Here is a 27868-nt window from a genome sequence, read left to right on the forward strand (position 1 = left end):
TTTTTATGTTATTGTATTTTTAACACATAATCACAGATTATGGAAATATATGCTTTCGTTTATATATATTGTATATAAAACATTCATATGTGATGCATTGAAATGCTTATTTAAAAACTTATTGGTATTTCTCCTTTTAAATTGCATAATATAATCTATTCTTTTTATTTCTTGGAGTTAGTGTTTATGTGATGATTCTGAATCCACATTTACTGTATTACTTTTCTTTATATTTCTCTTTTGCCTCCATGTGGTTGTTATATTTATCTACACAATTTGTTATGTGATGATGAATGCAAGCAATGGGTTGTTATTATAATGACCCAACCATGAGAATGAAGTCAGCTTTTTATATGATAGCTTGGAACATGAGAAAGAATAGTTTTTTAGAAATGAAGTAAAACATTTCTTGTTGGAAGATAGAATGGAAATGGGAAAATTAGAAGAGCACAAACATATTGATCAAACATCAGAATCATCCCCAAACTTCACTTTTATACAGTGCAGGGATTCAGAGCAAATCAGATTCCTCTGGGATACGTTTCCCAGGTCTGTTTTCTCTTAATTCCCTAATTATTTCCATGCAGTTATTCACGGTACCTTCTTACTCCACACAAATTAGCCAAATACAACTCTTCTTGACCAATAGCCACAGGTCATTGTATTTGATTGGTTGTTTTCATTTATAGTCTTTCAGTATTAATCATGATAACCACATGATATTTGAAACTATACGTTTGTATAAAACACCATCTGTGTGAAAACACATGGTTTTTATACCCAAATACAGAGTTTGAGCTGTGCATAACTCTGGGAGAGGGTGTTTACATAGACCAGGAGTTTATGGCACACCCCATCACCCTGAAGTTGTGCAGCGTTCAACCTACAGAATATAACGTGCCATCTTCCATGAAATCACAGCAGAGTTTTCAGTTGATAAAACATCGCTTCAGTTGAAATGGTGAAGAGTTTGTGGTAGCATGCCTCTACCTACTCAGTGTTTCTTGGGAACTTTTAAAATACATACATGTGTCTTGATGCTCTTAGGAAGGACCTGCAAGAAAGGCAGCCTTTCTGGTCTCCTTGTCCAGTCTCATTCTAACCGTATTCACTTTTGCCTTGAAGTTTTTCCTTTTGATGATGAAAAGAAAACACCCTGACATCAGGAAAAAATGAAAAGAAAGAGGATTATTAATTCTTGTCTTCTTTTGTACAGGATGGGACACAAGTAGGTATATAGTTGTGGATATGCAAAACACAGAGTTTATTCTTAGATTCTTATTTGTTAATTAATGTATTATTTTTCACAGAACAACAGTAAACCCACTTCTGTCCAACCCTGTATGTTGTAACTTTTCCTCCCCCCCCCACATATAGTCAATTAATGTCAGTGAAACATATTTACTATAAAAATATTAAGAAAATATTCTGGTCAATTATTGTCAACATATGTAAAAATGACCTTTTGATTATAGCAATCAAATCAATGTTTTTATAATTTTTCATTATCAGTCATATAGATTTAACCTTACAAAATACTAAGGCAAAGTCATGAACAGTGTGGACTGTAAATTTGATTTGAATCATTATAAGCTCTGGACACGCCAATTTTTTAAATGGTTTAAATGAATATCTAATTAATTCCAAGTTATAGTATAGGTCACTATAGCCTAAAAGTAGTTTTAAAGCCAATTTTTAAGTTATTGAAAGTAGGCAAAAGGATTTATCTCTTGTTTTTATTATGAAAATACTGAGGATGGAGACATTTAAAACATAGTAACTTGTATGCTGACTGGCTATAACTTAAAATGTAATGGAAGGGAATAAAAATAATGCCAAATGTTAGAAAAGATTCAAAATAAAGAAAAAATTAATGCTGAAAAATAGGAGTGACATTAAAAATGAGCATAATGCTGCAGTGCTTTCCTTAAGCATTTTCAAGAGTTTAGTGAGAAAACCAGCATGCGTTATTATACCTGAGTTGGTTGTATATTGTTACCCTGCTTGAATTTTTGTTTTAAATTCTGATTGTTCTGTAACCAGCCAGTGTTGGGTAGAAAGGCCTAATCTCTTTCCTGTTGTTATTCCAAATAATGCATATAAAAACAAAAACTTCCAACTACTCTATGCCTTGACACAGTTAAGTCTTATGCCATTTTGGGTATATTCTAAATACCATTTTTAACTGTTATTACTAACACTTGAAATATAACCTTCATACTTTTTATTATGGTACTTACCAACTACTATACCTCATTAGACCGCTAGAAAAGATCTCTTTAATATTCATTGCTTGCCATTAGTTCATTTTCAAATGTTCTTCAGAACTATTTAGAGATATAATTAACTAGAAGGAAAAAATATTTAAAAACCTATTACAATATCTTTTAGGGAATCATCTTTCCAAAGATTTCATTTATAACAAAGGCATGCATTAAATTATTCACAAACAATAACATCCTTCAGGTTTTAGTTAAGAATTTAATAAAGTAATACTCAATATTTCAATCTTAATTTTTCCTCAGTGGATTCAGGTGTGACTAATTCAAATCTGTCTTTATAAGATTACTTTATTTTTAAAACTGCTGTATTTTTGTTTTTATTTTTAAATCTGTAAAATAGATGATATTTTAAAGCTTTACAGAAATTTTGTGGATAAACACATTGAATTTTTGAAAAAATATACAAAGTATCGGAAACTTGGAAAGCTATTAATATTTTGTAGCAATAGATGATGGTTTTATTTTCCGAGGTACCATGGATTAAGCTAGGTAAAAATCTCAAACTAAGAAAAATAGCCCCTTCTTTTAATCATAGAATTAGAAGGGACTTTAAATGCTATCATTTGGCCCTTAGGTTATTTAAAGATAAGGAAATTGTGAATAAAAGAGAATCAATGGCTGAAGTTGGAAACATTTACACACATATATAGGAAAAGTGGAAGTAGAACTTATCTTCTCTATTCCTGTTCCAATTCTTGTTTTCAGTGCTCTCCCCTCTCCTTTGAATCAATATAAGAATGTGGAAAATGTATATCATGGTACAGTGAAAGCATTGTATCATCTTGTATCAACAGAGCATGACGTAGTAAACAGGCACTGAAGTCAGGAGACCCGAGGTGGACCATTTCCAGCTTTCTTGGACAATTCAGTTAACCTTCCTTTGCCTCATTTCTTTTTATGTTCCAACAGATACTATTTATAAAGGTGGCAAGAAGTTGAAGTGCTATTTGAAGCCTTAAAGACTAGATGTTTTTGCTCAGTGTATGTTTATGTTTAAGAATTTTTTGACTATACATTTTTGAAAATTGCATATGTGTAACATGCATTAGATTAGCCCATCCCATTCCAGACCTAAGCAGGTAATGGTCCCTGATGCCCACCCAGTAATTTTTGTGGTATGACCTTTTCTCTTTTGTGGGCTTCTATCTGAGAGTACTCTTTAAAGTTAGTGTTTAAAGAATAAATAAAACCTGTGTTGTAGTGAGATGTGTAAAAACCTTGATAGAAGTATGAGATTTGGAGGTTGTGCTTCAAACTCAGACATGACACAGTTTCTATGATGCATTTTCTGGTTTCCAGTAACTACAAAAATTAGACCAGTGGTACATGTGCACACAGGTGTGCACATGTGTATAAAACATGAATTTTAAGTAAACTTCATACATTATGTAACTTCTGTGAAGCATGAGTCCTAAGGATATCAACAAAAATGATTAGAATTGTGACCTAAGGTTCTTTGAAATCAATAAATGCTGACATTAAAAGTGAATGGAGTTCTCTCTCTCTCCTTGATGGAGTTAAATATATAAGTTATAAGATTGCTTTTTACTGGTCTGCTTTAATTGAATTACTGGAGAGTATAATCAAGTTATCATTTAACAAAATGATTTCAATAAGCAGAGTTTTCTCTCTTTGTTCTAATTATATGTAGCGATATTAAAGTCGAACAAATGAGGTTCCTATTTCCAGCATTATTGATGATGCTGGAAAGTGTTATTTATTAGTACTTCCAAGAAAGCACAAGAAAAAAGGCAGTGAACCACACTGACTTTCAAACAAATGAGCTCTATGGTAATCAGTTTCTCACTGAACAAGATAAGTAGATATGCACCTAAAACCTTTTCTTTTATTCTGGCCACATTTTCACACACAGATTAGCTAGCAGACACACAAATACAGTAGTATATTCCTTGATTGTGTTTCCTATTTTGAAAAAAAAAACTCTGTATAAGTTATGGACTTTTGTCAAGAACAAAAATGTTAATTATAAGAAAAAATTAATTGAGGTAGTGAGTAATCAACTAAACGTTTTCTAGCAAATTCTAGATATAGTGATTAATTGATTAAAGAGTAGATTTTAATTAAGTATTTAGAATGGTGTTCTTTTTAAATTATTTGTATTCTAATATCTGGTGTTAAGGAAACATACTTTATACCATTTTAACTTTTAAAGTTTAAAGCCTGTTCTACCCCCAAAATGTTATTTTCAGAGCACCACAGAATAACTTCTTTGGCCAAAGGAAGCTGGTTGCTTGGCAACATCAATCAAACTGGCTATTTCAGAGTCAACTATGATTTAAGGAATTGGAGGTTATTGATTGATCAATTAATCAGGAATCATGAGGTAAACTGGATTTACTCATCGAAGATCTGTTTTGATACATGAATCTGCCATTTTAATCCTAAGCGATTCCATTTTTTCCTGGTTGACCTCACAGGTTCTCTCTGTCAGTAATCGAGCAGGCTTGATCGACGACGCCTTCAGCCTAGCCAGGTACGTCCTCCTGGGGATCTCCACAATAACACTCACGTCCACAAGACATCCTCTAGGTGCTAAGTCATGTGTATATTTTAAATAATATAATGGGGGACCCCCCCCAAAAAACCCACTGGAATTAACTTTGGGAAGGCTGCCCCTTCTACTACAGGCTTCCTTTGTTAGGTGAGTGATCTAGGAACGCCTCAGGATCAGTGCACCTGCTGGTGGTGTTGTGAGAGGCTGCATTCTGCTTCAGTGAATTTTTTTGAAGGCTCTTTCACTGCATTTGCCCATTTCATGATGGGTGATTTATGAGCACACCTGCCCACACCACGCTGAGTGTTCAGAAGCTTTTTACCAAAAACATCATGATCTCTGTGCCCCACCCTCCCTGTTCACCTGATTTTGCCTGGAGACACTTTCTTTTTGTTTCCCGGAAAGAAAACAATCCTCAAAGGGAAATATTTTGCCGATGTGAAAGAGGTGAAACAAAAAACAGCAGGAGCACTAAAAAGCATCAAAATATACAAGTTCAAAAACCATTTTGAGCAGTGGAAAAAATGTCTTGATAGGTGTATTACATCAAATGGAGAGTATTTTGAAAGTGACTGAAGTTTAAACATATAATAATAAATACACAATATTTTCAATAAATAAAGTCCATTTTTGGCTCCCACCTCATAAATCTTTTAAAAACAATTTCTAACTCACATTCTTTGTGTTTGGAGATGAATTATAATAGTGTCCCAAACTCTTGATCAATAGCAGCCAAAGGGTATTTTTGAGACAGGAAAAGCTTGATCAATTTTCACTGCCAGTTCAATTTAACACTCTGAAGATTAATAATCTCTTCCCAATTTTATTAATGAACTCTAGAAAATAACTATTGTGCCATATTTGATTTTTGATGGAAAATACATTCAAGCTTCAGCAATTTTTTTGGAATATACTGGTATATCTTTTTATAATTTTAAAAATCTTAATTCACTATGGAAAACTTTCTTTTATTTCCTTTTATAATTTAATTTAATTTTTTAAAAAATTTATTTAGTCATTTTTAAAGTACAGTTTTTTGTCTATTTCTCCCATCCCAGCCTCTCCCACCCCGTGCTCCCCACCTCCCTCCCATTTCCACCCCCCTTAGTTCTCATCCCTGTGTCCTTCCTATTTGTTCCTCCAAATCCCTCCCACTTTTTCCCCTTAAATTCCCTTCCCTCTCCCCTCTGGTCACTGTCCCCTTGTTCTCTATTTCAGTGTCTTTGTTTTTCTGCTTGCTTGTTTGTTTTGTTGTTTAGCTTCCTGTTAAAGGTGAGATCATATGGTATTTGTCTTTCAACACCTGGCCTATTTCACTCAGTATAATGCTTTCCAGTTCCATCACTATGGAAAACTTTTGCCGCATGATAGAAATCAATATTCAATGGGCTAAAGCTCTTTGGACAAAATATATATCAATCTTGTAGCAGAAGTTGTTAATTGTACTAGTTGTAGTAATAATGGTATTGTCTCAATTACATTTATCATGTTGAAATCAGTTATGCCTTTAAACAGTCATTAAATGTTATATTTTTTGTTGATATTTAATATTCACATCAGTAAAATTTCTTGTAAATAATTTTGATTGTAAACATAAGCAATTCAATTTTAAAACTATTAAAATAAACTCACACCTTTTGCATTTCATATTCAACTACAGTTTTAATTTTAGAAATCTGATATTACAAGCTACGAATTAGGTCATATGTAATTTTTATTACCTGGTTTTCATGATTTACAATATTTTCTCCTATGATAATTGTGTGAAAGCATTTAACTATGTGCTGATACAAACATATAAGTTGTCTTAATAATAGCATTATTATATACATAGGACCTGAAACTGCTTTTATCATTTGTATATATGATCAAATTTAATTTCTTTTCCATGCATTAACAATTTTATATCACACTCTCTGTTGCATTCCAATTCATTAAAACGAATGGGCTTCAACATGGAAGGCTTAATAAATAGTTACAGCAATAGAAGCAAAAGTTTAGGGCCAGGTTACTGAGGTTGGTTTTTGTATAAATAAATAATATGTAAAGTAAACACATAAAATTTGGCAAAAAAAATTTTTAATTGCTCTCAAAAAACAAAACAAAACTCTAATCTTTGCCTTTCTGTTATCACTAAAGAAGCCAAGAACTATCACTAGTATTTTCTCTTTCGTGATGAGTAAGGACAGTGCATTGCTTTCGAGGCTAACTGTGGAAGCCTTAAATGTTTGAAGTAAACAATTTCATTTTCCTTTATGCAAATTAACCAGGAAAATATGCAAATCCCATTGACTATATATTAAAGTTTCTTTTATTGATCATAAGATAATTTTTCTATTAGGATGCAAGTAAAGAAATACAAAATCAGATATGTTGAGGTAAAGTGCCCTGCACTTACTTGGTTAACAGGGATTTATATTTCACTGTATTTTAGTAAATGATGCATAGTTTTGCTACTAAATGGTATCAACCTTCTTGTAGTTTCTAGAACACATCATGCTCTCTTTGGCTTTTTAGATAATAAGTAGAAAATAGCAAGTATTTATTAAAACATATATTCCTGGTACTATACTAAGATTTTTATGAATGGCCTTGTTCAGTTTTCTTTGTGTGCCCACGGAGTGGGTGTAATTGTTATAGCCATTCTACAGCTGGCACATAGTGGTAAAGGGTGGGGGGGTTAGTGACTTAATCCAGGTGGGATAGCTTTTAAGTGAGGAGTGAGTGGGGTTTGGAATTTAACCCCAAACAGTGGCACAACCTATGACCACAAGTCAGAATGACTCTGCCCACCCTCATCTCACTTGTCTGTCAGGAATGTTAATATTCACTTAAAAAAACTACTTCACTTGCATTCCCTTAACTGACTTGCATTCCAATAAGAGTATGTCAACATCCTGAAAATGTCTGTTATAGCAGTTGTCACCTTGTAGTTCAAGCACTTACCTTTCTGGATTCCTAATGATTCTTGGATAATCATAAGAACAGAGCTTTGTCTCATTCTTGTGTTACTACTGCCTAATTTAATCCTTGGTACAGGATTTTTGCCAATATATATTTGTTGCATGAGTTGATGACCAGTTATTAGTTATTCAAACTATTTGTGCATTTTTTTGTGCAATTAAGTAAACATATTCTGGGTATTCTTTTAATGCTTGTTTTAAAATGATAAGCACCATATCAATGCATTCTATAATTGTACAACATTAAAACAAAAGGGAAATACAATGTGATAGTTTTCTTTTCCTCCACTCTGCTGTCAACATTTTACCTTCCTCACAAGTAAAAACATTATTTACACTGTAACAATCTGGCAATATTTTATTTACATTTTCATACAGTTTATTTTTTTTTACCTGAACAGAAATTCATTCTGTTATCTGACTCGTTGATGAAAATAAGTCTGGGCAGGTTTATTCCATTGTTTCTGATTTTTGGTTATAATAATCAAGCCTGCAGTGAGTACCCATGGTGTGTCTGTTGCTGCTCATATGTGTATTTTTGTAGGATTGATTCCCCAAGTGGAATACTTGGTTCAAAGAGTATAAAATGTTTAGTAAATATTACATGTTGTATACCAAGGACTGTTCCAGTTGAACCCTCTATCAACCATGTATGACAGGGTTCAATTCTCTCAAACTCACCTTGATACTGAAGAGAGTATAACTTTTACATTTTTGACAGTCTGGCAGCAAAAATAACTTTTTTTTGAAGTTGTTAGCTTGTGTATCTTTTATACATATACACTTTCTATATATCCTTGTCTAATTTTCTTTAACTTTAATATATTTTAACCAATTATGTCAATCCTACTTATTTAAAAGAACTCCTTTATTCACGGATTTGAAATTATAGGTTTAGTTGTGTACAAATGTTCATGTTTCAGGGAATTGATGTGATTCTGTTTAATTGGTCTCTATTTTTTTAACCACTAGTGTCTTATTTTTCCAATGAATTTAGCATTATGGTATGTTGTGGTTGATGAAATTTTCTCTTGTCCTTGTTTAAAATCTTGCACATAGGCTCTTAAATATAATTTTAGAATTAGTTTGAGAAAGCCCATTGAAAATCCTGCTATAATTTTGACTAGATATGGTTTGGATTTATTAATTAGTTTTTAAAGAAATAACATCTTTTTATATGTGAGCTTTCCAATTCCAAAACATTTTATTACTTCCTATTTATCCAGGACTATCAGTCAAGGTCTTCGATTTTATGCACATGGTTTGTGGCAATGTCATATTATTTTCTAATTTTTAAACATGACATATGTTTCTGTAGGATATTGCACTGCTTCTGCATGCACATATTCTGGTTTTCATTGCTGGTGTATGCAGGATCAATTGATGGATTGCCTTGCAAATTTCATTGTGTTTTGAATTGAACTTTGAAATTAGTGACTAAGATGCCTAGATTTTGTTGTTGGTTGGTATCCTTGTTTGGTTTTGTCTTTTGTTTTCATACAGCATTGTTAGATTGGGAGATCTAAAAATGAACAAGGTGCGTTTCTTGTTTTCACTGAATGCATAACCTAGTAGGAAAAATACACTGTAGATGATGAACTATTGAATATGTTCAGCATATAAGTATTATGAATAAAATATTATAAAGACGTTGGGAAGAATTAATGTGGCTTAGGAAGATTATGGAGCACATGATATAGTAAATACTATTAGAAGAATGAAAATTTATTATGGAAATCCATGAAAGGCTTAAAGGTAGGAGATTAAGAGTAGGAAAAAGTGGAAACTAGAGGAAAGCCTTTGCAGAACTACTACAGTAGTAATGCTCATGCTACAACTTGGGTAAAGAAGAGATTTGAGAACTAATGGAATTGGCGGCCAGAGGAGGTAAGAAATGTTATTGAAGTCATTAGGTTCATATGTGATTGAAACTGGAAATTTGGAAGATTTGCCAGAGGAAGGGTAATAACCACTGGATTTGTATATTTAAAGCTATTAGCATTTTTCAAGTACAATTTTAAAAAGCTATAAAAGTGTGCATCACTGGATTGTGGACTTAGGTTGTATTTTCCTTAAAATATTCAAAATACTTGAAAATTATTTGGAAAGTCTGTGCATATCCAAAGATGTTCCAGAGATAAATGTTGATGATGGTGATCATCATCATCATCATCATCATCATCATTGCTCTGGGCAGTTTCTGCACTGATTTATTTATTTAGTCATCACTTTCCTGGAAAATTCAATTATGCAGAACACAAGTCCATTTATTACATTATTAATATCATACCATTCTTGTTTAGTCTGTGTAGCATATTTACAAAAGTTCTATCATGGACTATTCCATTAAGAGTCTAATCACTTACAAAGCCTTCACAAGAGCAGATTATTACACCTTAGTTTTGCAGACTTTGTTAAGGAATAAGATAGAAATGATCTCTTTTAAAATAATAGTATTTTATTAGCAAAAAGCACCAGGACCTATCTTGAGACTGTGAATGTCACACGTAGAAGCACTCTAGTATTGGTAAGCAGCATCATTAGTGCTTACTACATGTTTGATGAATGTGTATGTTAAAAAATTTATAACTACATTTTTATCGACTTGTTTCAGAGTTTATAAATCTGAGATATGTTAGAGAAACTGGAAATCCAGTACATGAACCAGTGAAAATACAATGGCTCTAGAACAAATAAATAATGAGAACATCCCAAACCTATGCTTAAACATTATTTTTGTTTCTGAGCTCTGGTTTCAGGACTGACTGATGGCGTTGTTAAGGCCACCTTAACAAACAATGTTTGCAGACTGAGTGGTAGTAATCAGCTCCTCCAGGGACTTCTTTCATCATGGCTTTTACTAGAGTTTCTTCTGTTTCTTCCAGATGGCTCGCCTGCATTTCACTTAGTTTCTCTTGCAAATCATGTGTTGATCATTTCTTCACTCACTGCAGAAAATAGTAACGTGAAGTGCCTGAAAAGCAACTCTGCTCCTTCGGCTTGGCTAGACGAGGAGCTGTTTTTCTCACTTTGATAGCTGGTTGTTTAAATGTGTAATGTGCTGAACTTTCATAGATGAGGGGGAGAAGGAATGACTTAGAAACCTTTTGTAAGAAATATTTTGGCAGGCTGGACGTTTGGTCCTGATTCTCGCACTCTGGTGTGGTGCCGACAGGACCACTGCATTCAGCAGAGCGTGGCAATGCAAAACCTGCGGAAAGGTCCTGGGGACCCCTGGTGCTGCCTACAGCCGCATGCATAAATTCTGATTTCATGAAGGATGTTTAGTTTATTCATTCTTTCGTGAATTCCCACCTTTTTTCTCTTTTTTTAAGTACTACATATCTCAGCATACACACTTTCCTTTCTAAGTTGTTTTTGATAATGAAATCATGAAAGTTATTATTAATAATGGATTGAGACTACTGATTGGAATGCATTTTATATTGTACTCACTGGCACGGAGAGAAGGATGATTCTTTTGCTGTTCGTATTTGACTCACTTGAGAGAAGTATCTATGTATGACTATGTTCTTATTTATCTTTTGTTAAGTCACCTTAATATATATGAAAGGATTATGATTAGATATGAAATTCTGAGCATGCTAAAACTGTTTATTGCAAATAAGATTTATTGTTAGCTACATGCTTCCAATCATCTGCCGCTGACCAGGAGTCACTAAAATTAGCTTGTAGTTACCCTCCCAGCCTTTCTAACCAGTGCGTATCTTTCCGTGACTCAGAGTGAGTTCGCTCAGAGGCTTATCCCCCCAGATCCCAGTGTTTCCCACAGCTCAGAGGCTGGGAACTCTAATTACCTACTTGTCATCATCAGCTGATGATCCTCTTGAGAGATACAGAACATTACCTTGAAGTTCTCTGTTTTTGTACCTTTTTGCATGTAATTACTTAACAATTCATATTCAAAAGGCCTCAAAGTTAGTTTTAGTTTATGCAAAGCTTTGTCACAAATTAATGTTAAAAATAATTTGAAAGCAATTTCAGTATTTTTCCCTATGAAGAGCTGGAAGTCATCAGCTTTCTTCTTATGATGATGGCCCAGTAAAAGCCTAGTGTGTATGCCTGAATTTTCAACTACATGGTTCCTTCAGGCATACACTTGTTAGAGAGGGAGGTAACGTGTTCCTTCGGGCTATATTTAGAATCTTTTGCGATTGCAGTTGCAGGTGTTGCCCTTGGGATAAGGATTTAGGAGGAGGTACCGTAGCAGGTGTTTCTAAGAAGCACAAACCTCCTGAGGCACTGAGGGAAGCCTGTGGCTCTTGAGGACAGCAAACTTTTCTTAGACACTTTAAATTGTATTTCATGAAATCAAAAGCAAACTTGTAGCCTTCCGGTGCCACCTTTGCGTTTCAGATCCATGGGTGAAAACGTTTTAATATTAATGTCTAATTTTGAGAGTGCTAAGTAAAAAGTATAATAGGGATATTTTGACATTGTTCTGTAGAGTTGGTTCTTATTCATAGCAAACAGCCTTCACGCTTGAGTTACAAAAGTATGGGTGACGTTTGTCCATTCCCTGGGTTTGCATGAACCATTCTTTTTAAAGGATAAGTAGTCTAAATTCCTGAATACAAACGCAAGTATGTTTGAATAAGTACATACATTTTTATACTTTTTAGCATCTCACAATTGAAAAACAATTTTATAATTCATGTTATTAGTAGTGTCTGGTCATATGTGACACAAAACTGAGATTCTTTTGATTCTCTAATTGTTTTGGGACCTAAGCCTGAGATTTCCTGAGAATTTGCTCTAGGATTTCTGAGCTTCCCGAGAATTGGAAATACTTGCCTGCTTACAAATAATTTAAATTATTTAGGCAGAGTGCCTCCCAAATGCTCATATATACATCAACTTTACTTGAACAGATATTTGTAATACACTCTTCTAACAGAAAGAACTGAATAATTAATTACCTTAGTGTTTCTCCTTTCATGAATATGAGTTGTCCCTTTGGCTGCTTGCTGGAGATCTTTGCATGTTCACAGGCAGTGATGCTCTGAGTCCGATTTGACAGACCCCTTACGTCAGAATTGCCTGAGATGTTTTATTAGAAATTGCATATTCCCAGGACTGCCTGGAGGTCTGCATTCTATGCAGCACTTCCTGAAATCCTGACAATCACAGTAACATGAAAACGACTGCTGTTGAAGCCAAGAAGGTATTGATGGCATCAGTTTACACAGGTGGGCACAAAGTCTTTGACACTGAAAAGCCTGAAAGTTGGCATCCTTAACAAGAGTAAGAATGGCTGTCTTCGGATCCTACAGTCAGGATGTCAGAGAACCCCCAATACTATTTTTTATTATTTTTCTTAAATATGTAGCCATTTCAGATATTTCATCCGATACCTGTCAACATTAAGTCATGATTCGGGTGTCTCAGAAATTTTCCCGAGCATGAGCATGCAAAGTCACTGGAGGGTTCTGATGTCGTTAGGGGCCATCTTTGCTTCCAAATGAGCGCACTGGCACAGCCAGCCATGCACGTGCACATCCAATTCGGAGGTGTTCAGTAATTTCGCTGGTGAAGGACATGACAGCATTATCTTGCAAATTAATCTGGTGTCTAAACTTGGAATATTCTGCCGATCTATTGGCAATGCAAGTAGATAGGAACAATGAAGCTATCTACTAAACAAGTGCTGAGAGGAGAATATTTAGGTTTTGTGATTATTCTATAATGTACTTTGAGGGAATCAGGATCTTAGAAAGACTAAGGGAAGAAAAGTAAATAGATTCTTTCAGCAAGAAATAATTGATTGAAAGATAGTGAGTTTTGTGGTAGACTTTGTGGAAAAATTAAATGAATCTTTCTGCCATTTGGCTTATTAATATAAAAGTCTAATTTTCATATATGCAGAGCACCTGTTTTCATTTGTACTATGATAAATTATAAAAATATTTAATATAGGAATATACAAATATATCTATTAATGCAGGTTTATGGTAACTACTCACTGCTTTAATGTGTCTTAGAATGATGCTTTCCTGTCTGAGAAGTGAGATTCATGGGGCTTTTTCACAGTCTCCATTTTAACAAACATGCTAATCAGCCAATGATAAAGTGAAGGACTGCTTGCATTTTTCTCCCAGAACTCATAAAATCTATTTTGGGCTTCAGTAGTCATTTACCAAAGGTAGTTGTGTTACCTCAATGAGGAAACTAGATTAAAGATAAAAGAAAATTAGTTTCGACTTGCCATAAAAATTTGAAAATTTTATTTCTGTATTGGAAGAGGCAGTAGTTTGGGGAAGGGGGGAAAGGAAAGAAGATTTAGTTCCCGAATTTTGTGCCATGAAGGTGAGTGATTGATTCAAATTAACACACATCTTTTTTCGCTTATGTAGCAGCATTTAAAGCCTTGAGATATGATTGGAAATACATGATATACTCCATTAATTTTTTGCAATTTGAACTATTCTGTGTGTAATGCTGCAAATGCCCCGATGTGGCAGGGAGTACTGGGGAAGAGGCCTTCACTGTTTTAGATGTAGGAAAACAGCAGATTAGGAAAACTTGAGTCTTTGCAGCTATGCCAAAACCTATTTGACATTATTTAAAGATGCGAATGCAGGAAGCTGAGAAGTAGTGTTGTGCCCTGCAGAATCAGATCACATTTGAATCGCAGATTGGATTCTTCCTAATCCGGGAATAGCCTGGAGCGCAGTTGCTTCTCACCTCTAAAGGAAGAGCTTTCCAGTTAGTTGCTCAGCTGTTTCACCTAATTAGGATCAGCATTAAACAAGTTCAATATCAAGTCTCCAGGTCACCAGGTGGTAGAGCTTAACAGAAATGCAAAAAAAAGAGACTTTGTAATAAGAAGAAAAAGTTAGTCTAGCAGTCTACATGTGAAAAATTCAAGTGAGGCTAAGAGGCCTTGAAGAAAATAATGACTATCAGAGAGTTATATGTGGATGCTAACTTAAAAACACTCCAAATTAGTGGATAGTTTTTGGGAATGCTGTCAAAATGCCAAAACAGAAAGAACGCCAAGTGAAAGTTAGTAGATTTTGCATTCCCTGTGTGCACTGTACTGGAAGTTCATTGCATAAGCTGAGGGCAAGATCATGAATTTTATCCATGCCATATAGAGGGAAATGTTACTTCTTTTTCAGATGATAGTGAAACTCAAATAATCACAGAAATATAGTTACTGTGGAAAATAGTTAGGCCCTCCCATCTACACTGCTATACTTTTAAATATCTATCTTTGTAGAGTTTCTCAGGTTTTCTTTTCTTTATTCTCTTTTTAAAAAATTGGATTTACTTATTTTTAGAGAGAGGGATAGGGAGGGAGAAAGAGAGGGAGAGAAACATCAATGTGTGGTTGCCTCTTGAGCGCCCCCCCACTGGGGACCTGGCCTGCAACCCAGGCATGTGCCCTGACTGGGAATGGGACTAGTGACCCTTTAGTTCACATGCCTGCACTCAATCCACTGAGCCACACCAGCCAGGGCAAAGTTTCTCAGGTTTTCTATTTCCATTTTTAAAATGTTACTGCATTTTTTGAATTTTGACATTGATAGATTGTCATCTTTTTTAGGGAGTGAAGCATTGAGAAACCCATATAAAATTTGTTTTTCAATAAATGCACAGCAATATTGTAGAGTATTTCAATACATGATATATACAGTGGGAATGTTAATGAGTTTGTTGACAGACTGATGATAGATGCATGGACTGGAAGGCAGGTGCAGAACAAAGAGCCATGAGACTTGTTTCATGCTATGATGCAATCATGTTATTTGGCCTCATAGAGACTGTTTTTAATTTCATATGAGAAAAGTCATATAGAATTTTAAAATTTGGGAATCATAGGTGAGGCTTAGTTAAAATAAATTCAGTTAATTTTCTTAGTGAAAGGAAGATATTACTGATTTAAATATTTCCTGTGCATGAATTATATACTAAATAATTATCACATATAACAATAAAAGGTTATAAGTGTTTGATGAAGAAGTTTTCCAATAACCTTACTTCAGGATATGCCAAATTACAAGTAAATTAGAAACATATTTTTTTTATTTGTTAGTCTGTATTTCATCATTATAATTGGACAGGAATTAGTCAGAAAATCTTTCAGTATTACTTACTTGGTTTATACAAGGGCAGACCCCCAGAAAACCCAGAATTATATTCTAGAACAGGGGTGTCAAACTCATTTTCACCGGGGGCCACATCAGCCTCACAGTTGCCTTCAAAGGGCCAAATATAATTTGGGGACTGTATAAACGTAACTACTCCTTAACTAGAGGCAAGGAGCTCTCAGCACTGCCGCCACGTAGAAACAAGGTGCCAGCTGGATAAAACAAGGCGGAGGGCCGGATTCAGCTGGCCCCTCACAGTACAGGGCTCCGCACCCCCTCACTATGTGAATGTTATGGGAACCCAGCTGTATCAGTGCACCAGCTGGTATTGTGTGAGAGTCTGCATTTGACTTTGGTGATTTTTTTTCAGTGTGTTTGCCCATTTCATGATGGGTGATTTACAAACCCAACTGCCCACACCATGCTGAGTGTTCGGCAATCTTTGACCAAAAATGGTACATCCCCATACCCCACCCCCCATTATTCCAATCTCACCCAGAGCGACTTTTATTTTTATTACCCTGGGTGAAAAAAGTCCTCAAAGGGAAATGTTTTTGCCAATGGGGAAGAGGTAAAACAAAAAGTGGCAGAAGCACTAAAAGGCATCAAAACAGACAAGTTCAAAACCTGTTTTAATCAGTGGAAAAAATGCCTCAATAGTCATATTGCATCAAATGGAGAAGGTAATGAGTTTAAACATGGAAGAATAAATGCACAATTTTTTATAAATAAATTTTGAGTATTTTTTTGGTCCCCCTTGTATGTGATGTCATCGTCCAGTTAGTCAGTTTATACAATGTCTATACCTGGTATTGACTTTGTCATATAAAGATACATGATATGATAACACCCTTCACAAACAGGCAAAATGGATATAATGAAAAGCATAAGAAGCACTTCAAAATGCTTCTGGTAGGTTGACTTTTTAGTTTTAATTTTTGCTGCTTACTGGCAAGGATCATTCACAAACAGAGCATTCTGGAATACAATGTTAGTCAGCAATATTTCCCACTTATAACAGCTTTTTACATTTGAAACACATGAGCGTTAGGAATATGTATAGATAGGGATGGAAATGACGACCCCAAATGGCCTGTACGCAAGGTGACAATTCGTTTATTAAACAAATATTTAACAGACACTCCTGGGTACTAGGCACTGTTATAGACACTAGAATGAGCAGCAGTGAATAAATGAGCAAAAGTTCCTGCTTATAAAGCTTACATTATAGTGGGGAGTGATTACAGTCAGATTATCACACACATAAATATGCCACATGGCTATTCCTTTAGAGTAAATACATATAAATTTAAAAATGGGTATGTTTGGAAATAGGGCACAGAAAAGGAGTTCATTTTAAAAATGGTGGTCAGGAAAGCTCTCACTTTTCAGTTGGTATATGAGTAGTGACCTGAAAGAAGCAAATAAGGGAGCCATCTGAAAGGAAGACATTCCAGACAGAGGAACAGCAAGTGCAAAGGCCCTGAGGTGGAAAGTACTTGGCATGTTCAAGTAGGATGTGTCTCTAATGGAGTAAGTGGCACAGCAGGATGAGATAATTTTAGGCAAGTAACAGAGTGCTGATCACATAAGGCACTATGCACTATTGTGAGAATTTGGGATTTTCTTCAGAGTGAGAAGGAAAGTCATCCAAAGGATTTTGAATAGAAGAGTGATGTGATCAGACATGTGTTTAAAGGACCACTCTGGCTACTCTACTGAGAATATACTATGAGGGAACAAGTGTGGAAGCAGGGAGCCCAGTCAGAAGGGCAAGACAAACTGTAGTAAGAGAGAGACTGAGAACCATCCTATGGCTATTTGCCTGGTGAAGAGCAAGAGATGCCCAGAGTACCTTGATAGCTTCCAGAGTGGCAGAAGTTTACATGCCAGAGTTATAGAGTCATATAGGCATTTTCCTGGAAAGCAGTTACTCATTAAATGGTAATAGCAATAAAAAAGATAGACATTTATATCTTTTAAGCATGTGGGTTCCTCGCAGTGTTAGTCTGTTATGAATAATGCTGCTGTGAACACTGGCATATACATCACTGTGTGGATATATGTTTTCCTTTGTCTTAGTAAATACCTGGGGTGGACTTCATAGGTCGAATGATAAGATTACTTTGCTAGGTACTTCCATGCTGTTTTACAAAGTGGCTGGATAACTTTACACTCCAAGGAGCAACCTATGACAGTTCCATTTGCTTTGTGTCCTCGCCAACCACTTAGTATTGTTGGTCCTTTTAACATCAGCCCTTATACTGTGTAGAGTGTATCTTACTGTGATTGATTTAATTTTCACTTCTCTGAAGATCGATGAGGTGGAGCATCTTTTCACACACTCACAAATTCTTCAAATATCCTGAGACAAGCCCATTAGTCAGGAACGTGTTTGCACATTTTTCTCTCAGTTTGTAATTTGGACTTTCGTTTTCTTCACTTGTCTTTCAGTACCGAAAGTTTTAATCTTGATGAGATCCATTTTATTATTTCTTTTATAGTTTGTGATTGTATATCCTGTTTAGGATGTCTGTACTAAATATAATAATACAAGGATTTTATTCTATGTTTTTGAGTAGAAGATTAATTTCATGGCTTTTATGTGTCTATGACCCATGCTTAGTTAACTTTTATGTATAATATAAGGTAAGAATTAAGATTAATTGTTTCCATACAGACATCCACCATTTGGTTAAAAACTCTTATGTTCTTTTATCAACTTACCTGGGCCTTTCTCAAAAATCAGTTGATGGTATAAGTTGTGAATCTACTTTTTGGACTCTGCATACTGTTCCATTGATTCATTTGCTATCTATCACTATGGCAATAGCACACTATCTTGATTACTGTAGCTTTACAGTGAGCTTATATAGGATTGTGTTTTTGATTCTTTTGAAAATATAAATTAATTTGGAGAGAATTGTCACCTTAATAATATCCATGTCTGTGACACCTCTCCATTTGTTTAGGTCTTTTTAAGTTTTCTTTTGCAATTCTTCCTAGTTCCACTGTATGAGCCTTAAACTCTTAAATAATTCCATTCCTGCATATTTTCTCTTTTATGTTATTGTAAATGAAGTTGTTTTTTCCAACTTTATGTTGGACTTGTTATATATGTGTGTTTGCATGCATTTATCTACCGATGTATCTGTCTCAGGGGCTGACATACTATGGCCCAGCAGCCAGCCACCTGCTTTTGTAAATGAGGTTCTGTTGAAAGACAGCCATGCCCACTTATTTCTGTGTTGTATAGTGTTTACAGCTTTTTTTAATGCTACCAGGTCACAGTTGAATATTTTCAACAGGGATTGCGTGGCCTACAAGCCTGAAATATTTACTATCTGGCTCTTTAATAAAAAGTATGCCACCTCTTTAAATCTAGAAATATACTGGAAAATTAAAATATGTGTTATATATTTATATATATATTACAAGTATATATATATTACAAATATAAAAGAAACATGTATTGGCCTTTCATGTAATGAACAACAGGTTTACATATACTGTTTATGAACCTTCTGCAAATTTATTTTAAGACTTCTTAAAAATTGATCTTTTCACATATCCATGTTCTACTTTACATCCTACAGCCTTGCTAAGTTCACTGTTATTTCTCACAGTTTTAAAACAGTTTCCTTAGGGTTTTCTACAAACATTGTAATGTCATCTGGAAATAACAATAGTTTTACTTCTTTCTTTCTAGTTTTTCTTTATTTCCCTAGCTTAAAAATTTGGAAACTATGTTCTATTGTATGGGTATACAAACTGTACATTTCATATAATAGAATGTATGATGTTTTAAAACTCTTACATGAATGATTTTTAAAAATATTTTTGTACACACAGTTGTTATTATTTGTTCACTAAGATATATTTTTCATACCTTGATTATTAAATTTGTCATCACAAACATAGTTAAAATCATTGAAACAAATTGTCAAATGACCATTAAAGAGGGGCACATTTCTCTCATGAAAGCAATGAGAGTGTTTTTCAGCAAAGGCCATTTTAAAATTTATGTTATTCATTTATTTTTATATTATTCTATTCCCTAGATCAAAATAAATTTTAAAATAATTATTTGTTTAAAAAACAATTATTAAAAATACAATTGCTTCCTCTTCTCTCATGTTTAGTTTAGAAAATTATGGTAAAGATTGTTGACTCTAGAATTAAATATGAATATTAGTCCTAACTCGAACAGAAATGTAGCTTGAGCAAGTTACTTTTATTTTTAGTTTTCTACTTGCAGAATGTAGATAAAAGAGTATCTATATCAAAGTTTTATTTGAAATATTAAATGAGACAATGTAATTAGAACATAAAGTGTGGCCCTGAGCCTGGTAAGTGCTTGGTCAACGTTTCCTCTTATTGTATGGCACCCATGCCAGAGCGGGTCACGGTCATGGCACCCATGCCAGAGCGGGTCACGGTCATGGCACCCATGCCAGAGCGGGTCACGGTCATGGCACCCATGCCAGAGCGGGTCACGGTCATGGCACCCATGCCAGAGCGGGTCACGGTCATGGCACCCATGCCAGAGCGGGTCACGGTCATGGCACCCATGCCAGAGCGGGTCACGGTCATGGCATCCATGCCAGAGCGGGTCACGGTCATGGCATTTGAGGGGCACATGCTATGGAGCTGAGATTTTTGGACAAGAAAAGTAATTATTCAGGATATGCCCTCCCTGTTATCTTTAGTTTTACCACAGTTTAAGGCAAATTAATCAGAATGGATTTTATTGGACATGTATATACCAATATACCCAAGTGAAAAAAATGTATACCCAAATTTTAATCTGAGTCCACTTTGATGAGATTGTTGACTCACTTTTCATCTTAATTTGTCTTTGTTTACTGTGTACTCTTTGTTAGCTTTCTTTTGATGATAAATGTCATTGTAATCTAGAATAATCCTTCTAATATATACCTTGTAATTTTTAAATATTAAGATTGTGTTTTAACATTAAAATTAGTAGTTTTGACAATTAAATGAATAAAGGAGGTAACAGATATCTCTGGATAAATGCAGCTTTATGATGTTGAGAGCAATAAACTTCTTAAAAACGACATTCTCATACAAAATAATATTTTTGACCAAATAGTAATCATTAGAAATACATGTATTTTATTTGTTAAGTAAGTGTTTATAGGAATCTAAAATAACGGTATATTAAACATGTGAACTACGAAGTTTAATATAATTTAGAGAGTATGTAATCTCACAATTATCTAATGTAACATTTGGTCTAATGTAATACATTGGTGTAAAGTATTTCATGTTTATCTAATATAAATGTTGGGTGGCTTGAGCACCCATCATTACATGTTGAGCACATATAAACAATGTTTTATGAGTGGGAGTCATTACTTTTGGACAGTGTACAATCTTGTAGTGCTTCACGGAGGTGCCAATTGACAATTTAGGGTGGTCTTGAAAAACATTGGGGAGAAGGAAATAAGTAACATCATACAAATAATCTACTGATACCTAAATCCAGAGTTAGCTGTAATGGATCTCAAGCATTTTAGCAGTGCATAGTATTTTAGGATAGTCTTTAAAGAAATTTCTAACTAAAGCGACTGCAACAAGTGCACTTAGTAGAGGAAGAAAGATTTAAGGAAAGCAGAATGAGAAAGTTAAAATGACAGCGTTCTTGTGAAATCTAAACTAGAAAAAAAAAGAATGTCTTGCAATTATGAATGTCTGCTCTCAGTTTTGGATTAAGGGACATGCTCAGATTTCAAATTTCTGCATACATCGAGGATGTCCAAGTTTTGTCTTTACATAGTTGAATGACTTGCAAAGTTAGAAAAGCCATTTAAAAATTTCCCTGGTTGACCAGTTTCACTTTCTGTGTGATCTAGTTTTAAACCATATTTATCTGAATTAGGTCACTAATGAGATAGCACTATAGGAAGGTAAAAATCTGTCACTCTGGAGAATAGAGTGTGTCTAGTTATGCACTGCTGTATGGGAACTCAATGATGTGGAAAGACAGATGTTTCTCTTCATTAAACCTCATTGAACTGAAGATCTTCTGGAGTTTCTTATTGTTGGCTCCGTGCTCTTAATGTTGCAGTGCATTCATTTCCTTTTTAACTACTATCAATTTTTTTGGTTCCTTTAAAATTGTATTTAAGAGTCATAGCACTTCGCACTTTGATTAGGAAAAGGGAGGGGCTTATGTGTGTGTGCATGTGTATGTGTGCTAAAATATAAGTTATATTAAATATTAAATACGTATTCTAAACTAGAAATTATATGTTAGGCTTCCTTCAAGCTGCTGCTGGGCTATTTCTTCTGATCTACATGCCATAACCGAGGAGGCAAAAGGAGAGAAAAACTGTGATCATCTCTTCTCTTTTTGATATGCAGTATTCTTAAAAAGCACCATTTACCTCAGAAAGTTCCCAAGTGATACTTATTTCATTTCCCAAACAAAATTAAGTATGATTAAGCAGCTATTTCCTGAATGAATTGTGTAACATCAGGTAAAAAACATTTACTGGTGTGCACTTGGTAATTACCAGAGATGGACTTCAGTGACCATATAGCTATATTTAGTAGAATCAGTTTTGTCCTTACCCTCTTTGATTTTCAAATGTTTCAGCTAAATTTCTAAAGTATTTTTTTATTTTAGAAAATCCTAAAAAAGAACTTTCTTCATAAAGTACAAGGAGTAAATAAGATTGCCATCTCTTTTTTTTCTTTTTAATAAATGAAATGCATATTTCTTTTGTTTTGTATTCTTGGTTAGCAAACTGGGAATTCAAATTATACCTTCTGAAATGTTATTTTTTGAATACAAACCAAAGTCCCAACTCAAAGCCCAGCATTTCCAAGTGAAGCACAAATCTCTACGTCAAGTTTGAAAACCTGTGAATTAATAAATTACCTGTCTCTCACGTAACTGATTCTCAGTGATGGGACGAAGATATCATAAAACCTGCCATTCAAGATAGGGACCATGGAAGACGCAGAAGCCATTGTGAAAAACTCCATGGAATGACCACAGTTTCTTCATTTAATTCCAATTTTGCTTTATAAGCCTAGCCTGCTGGTCAGATATTTTTTGCTGATGGGTTTTTGTTTTGTTTTACTTTGTTTTTAATGTGCGGTGGATCTGCCCTTTGAGAGACTCATCCTGTTTCAGCACACTCCATGGACATGTATGAGATCAGTGTTGCCATGTACCTTCCTTGGGCAACGTTCAGCCTCATCATCCTACTTCCCTGCCTGTAGAAGGCAGAGTCTCAAACCTTAAACAGCCACATATTCTTTTAGTCCAAGATTATAACATCTTTGGTGGCATAATTCTCTTAAAAATTACTAGCCTTCCTACTTTATTCCAGGCAATTCCACTAGCTGGTATGCACTCCCACAATTAGTTTAGAGATTGTTTCTCAGATTCTCTGTATTTCTTTGACATATTGGATTATTTGAGTTCATCAGCCTTAAACTGGAAAACCAGACCCTTCGGCTCTTCCCCTGTGTTCATTTTCTACTTGAAAAGAATTACTATCAAGGAGACTGCTTCCAAGACTTCAAGTTGTTATCTTTAATAAGTAGCTTCTGTGTCAAACTGCAGTTTCTCCATTCCAGCCAGACAGCAGGAGACAGAGCACGGAGAATCACACAGTAGGCATTAACATGACAGCCCAGGAAAGACTCAGATTCCTTCTGTCCACTTTCCTTTGGTAAGAATCAGTTATATGGTGATCCATAACTTTGAGGGAGTCAGGTACATGAAATCTGGTTGTGTTCTCGGAATGAAAAAAGAATGTGTTTTGGTCCAGAACAAGCTGAGTACTCCACAGATACCAATTGAATATGCTACTGGAAATACACAGTGCTGGTTTCAACATGATATTCCCACATTAGCGGGACCATTTTCTGTTTGTTTATTCTTCTTTGACTTTTAAAGATGTTCGGTTGAAGGAGCATCTGTATTGTCCTGCTTTCCCAACACTAACTGCCAATAAAAAAAGAAAAGAAAAATAAAGAATGGCTGATAAATACAATGAACTATGGACCCACATACAGAAAGGTACTGACATAGATAAAAGTATCTACAGATCCTATATGGGACTCAAAAATCTGCAAACAATGGAGAGCACATCCATGAAGGAACTGCCTTATGTAGAGAGTGACAGAGGCTGGGAGCGTGATGGCTCACACTGCTGAATCTTTCTCCACATGTAAGCAGTAGGAGACAAACGCAGGCCTGAAAGAGAAGATATGAAAACTCCGGGTTTTTGCAGGAAGCCAGGGGCAGAAATGATAGGATGGGGAAGAAATATGTATGGCAATTGGCTTGGCAACCATTAATTGAGACAGCTGGAGAGGAACAATTAAATGCTAAATCACCATAATGATAACCTGCAGTACGAGGTTGAGCTATGAATCACATGGATCCCCAGCATATTCTGAAATGGGACTATGGGGCAGAAATATGCCCCTAAACAGATGGAACTGCAGATTTGTTCAGAACCAGGTCTGAAATAAAAACCCTAAATGTAAACTAATACTATTCCAACTTATTCTCTAAGATTGCTCTTTAGTCACAATCTATCAGCAACTACTTCTGCTGGATAAGACTACTCCCTTTAAATAGGAGCAATATTTAAACATAAAACATCCTAAAAGCTGTAGAACTATGGGAAAAATACCATACTAAAGGTAATTAAGAATCATAATAACAACAGAAGAACTATAACATCAAGCAAAATTTAAATACACTCATCTATGTGACTTAAAAGAATTAAAGAAATGTGGTTTGTTTTGAAGCAAGAGTTTAAAAAAAACCATGCAAAGGAATAAAAAAGATAAGGCAACACAAAGAACAAAATGATCTTACAGTACACGGAATGAAGCAGGCCATATCAGGAGCAGTAAAAATTTCATAGACGTGAGGGAAATAGAGTCAGGGACATGGAGATTACGCTTCAGATAGTTGAGATGAATGAAATGGAAAAAACAATGAAAATCATAATGTAAATGAGAGTCAGTGGGTTTGCATACACACTTAATATTTATGAAAAAAAGAAAACATGAAAAAATTTAAAGAGAAAGGAGGAATAAATTTTTTTTTACAATGTTGATGAGAATATGCAGATTGAAAGGACTCCTGTGTATTGGGAAAAAAACTCACACAGAGGGATTAACATTGAGAGCTATCTCAATGAATACCCCAGGCTTTAAAGATGAAACAAAGAAAGTTACCTACAAAGTGGAAAATTCATGTAAACTAAGACTCTTCTAACCCCCAAATATTTCAGTAAATAGACAACAAAATCTTTATGTCATCAAGTAATTCTTTCACTACAAAGAAATAATGATGAATCTTGAATGAACTTGCACATGGCATCAACAATGAGGAAAAGGAAGTGAAGGTTATAAAATAGAAGGTAAATCCTTAAATAAAAAATAAACAGATACCATTAGAAATAATTCAGCAAATGCAAATCCAGAGGGGACAAAAGAATTGTTAGAAAGTGTAAATTTATTACAACTGACACCACAGAAATACAAAGGATTGTAAAAAATTACCATGAAGAACTGAATGCCAGAAAAATTGAAAACCTAGGAGAAATGGACAAATTTCTAGAAAAATATAATCTTCCAAAACTGAATGAAGAAGAGGCGGAAAGCCTGAACAGACCAATAACAGCAGAAGAAATTGAAGCAGTAATCAAAAAACTCCCATCACACAAAAGCCCTGGACCACACGATTTCACAGGAGAATTCTACAAAGCATTTAAGGAAGAGCTAACCCCTATACTTCACAGACTATTCCAAAAAATTCAAAATGATGGCAGAATTCCAAACTTTTTATATGAAGCCAGCATCATCCTAATCCCAAAACCAGATAAAGACACAACAGAGAAAGAAAACTTCAGGCCAATATCACTGAAGAACATAGACACTAAAATCCTCAACAAAATATTGGCAAACCACATCCAACAATGCATTAAAAAGATCATACACCATAACCAAATGGGATTCATCCCAGGGATGAATGTTCAACATTTGCAAATCAGTAAATGTAATACATCACATAAACAAAAGCAAAGACAAAAATCACATGATCATAACAATAGATGCAGAAAAACATTTGATAAGGTACAGCAACCATTTATAATAAAAACAATCAGCAAAGTTGCAATTGACGGAGCATTCCTCAATATAATAAAGGCCATATATGAGAGACCTACAGCCAACATCGTACTCAATGAGCAAAAACTGAAATCTTTTCCTCTAAGACCAGGAACAAGGCAAGGTTGTCCACTTTTATTCAACTTCTATTAGAAGTCCACTTCTATTCAACATAGTATTGGAAGTCTTAGTCACAGTGATCAGACAAGAAAAGGAAATAAAAGGCATCCAAATACAAAAGGAGGAAGCAAAACTGTCATTGTTTGCAGATGACATGATCTGTACATAGAAAATCCTATAAACTCTATCCAAAAACTGCTTGACCTAATAAATGAATTTGGCAAAACAGCGGGATACAAAGTCAATATCCAGAAATCAAAGGCAATTTTGCATACCAATAACGAAACAGCAGAAACAGAAATCAAGAATAAAAAATCCCATTCAATATAGCAAAAAGAAAAATAAAATACTTAGGAATAAACCTAGCCAAGGACATGAAAGACCTGTATGCAGAAAACTACACAACACTGAGGAAAGACATCAAGGAAGACACAAACAAATGGAAACATATACCACATTCATGGATCGGAAGAATTAACATCATCAAAACGTCCATACTACCCCAAAGCAATTTACAGATTCAGTGCAATACCTATTAAAGTACCAATGGAATATTTCACAGACATAGAACAAACACTTCAAATATTTATACGAAACCATAAACGACCCCGAATAGCAGCTGCAATTTTGAGAAAGAAGAGCAAAGTAGGAGGGATCACAATACCTGATACCAAACTGTATTACAAGGCCACTGTAATCAAAACAGCTTGGTACTGGCATTAAAACAGGCACATAGACCAATGGATCAGAATAGAGAGCCCAGAAATAAACCCAAATCTCTACAGTGAATTAATATTCAACAAAGGGGGCAGTAACATAAAATGGAGTAAAGCTAGCCTCTTCAACAAATGGTGTTGGGAGAACTGAACAGCTATGTGCAAAAAAAAAAAATGAAACTTGAGCACCAACTTACACCATACACCAAAATAAATTCAAGGTGGATAAAAGACTTAAATATAAGCCATGACACCATTAAAGTCCTAGAGGAGAATACTGGCAGGGAAATCTCAGATATTTCATGCAGCAAAATTTTAATTATATGTCACCTAGATCAAGGGACATAAGGGAAAGAATAAACAAATGGGATCACATCAAAATAAGAAACTTCTGCATGGATAAAGAAAACAGTATTAGGCCCTGGCTGGTGTAGCTCAGTGGATTGAGCATGGGCCTGGGAACCAAGCAACCATGGTTTGATTCCCAGTCAGGGCATATGCCTGGGTTGCAGGCCAGTTCCCAGCAGGGGACACACAAGAGGCAACCATACATTGATATTTCTCTCCCACTCTCCTTCCTTTCCCCTCTAAAGATAAATAAATAAAATCTTAAAAAAAAAGAAAACAGTATTAGAGTAAAAAAAAGATCCAACTGTATGGGAAAACACATTTGCCAATGATACCTCAGACAAGGGTCTAATCTCCAAAATATATAAAGAACTTACAGCACTCTACTCTAAGAAGACAAGCAACCCAAATAAAAAAATGGGCAAAGGATTTGAACAGACACTTCTCCAAGGAGGACATACAGAAGATCCAAAGAGACATGAAAAGATGCTTAATTTCACTAGCTATCAGAGGGATGCAAATTAAAACCACAACAAGATACATTTTACACTAGTCAGAATGGCCATCATAAACAAAGCACAAATAACAAGTGTTAGAGAGGTTGCAGAGAAAAGGGAACACTAGTACACTGTTGGTGGGATTG

General features: G+C 34.9%; 1 protein-coding gene across 1 annotated transcript in view; it reads left to right on the forward strand.

Annotated features, from left to right (window-relative positions):
* Window positions 1–27868, forward strand: part of TRHDE (thyrotropin releasing hormone degrading enzyme) — a 386150-nt gene that overhangs the window by 300989 nt on the left and 57293 nt on the right. Inside the window, exons 11-12 of the mRNA XM_037154152.2 lie at window positions 4493–4626; window positions 4721–4776. Of these exons, the coding sequence (XP_037010047.2) occupies window positions 4493–4626; window positions 4721–4776 (190 nt within the window). The remainder of the gene's footprint in view (window positions 1–4492; window positions 4627–4720; window positions 4777–27868) is intronic.

This window comes from Artibeus jamaicensis, unplaced genomic scaffold (assembly GCF_021234435.1).
Source record: "Artibeus jamaicensis isolate MK-2021 breed Jamaican fruit bat unplaced genomic scaffold, CSHL_Jam_final contig_233, whole genome shotgun sequence".
Classification (NCBI taxonomy): Eukaryota; Metazoa; Chordata; class Mammalia; order Chiroptera; family Phyllostomidae; genus Artibeus; species Artibeus jamaicensis.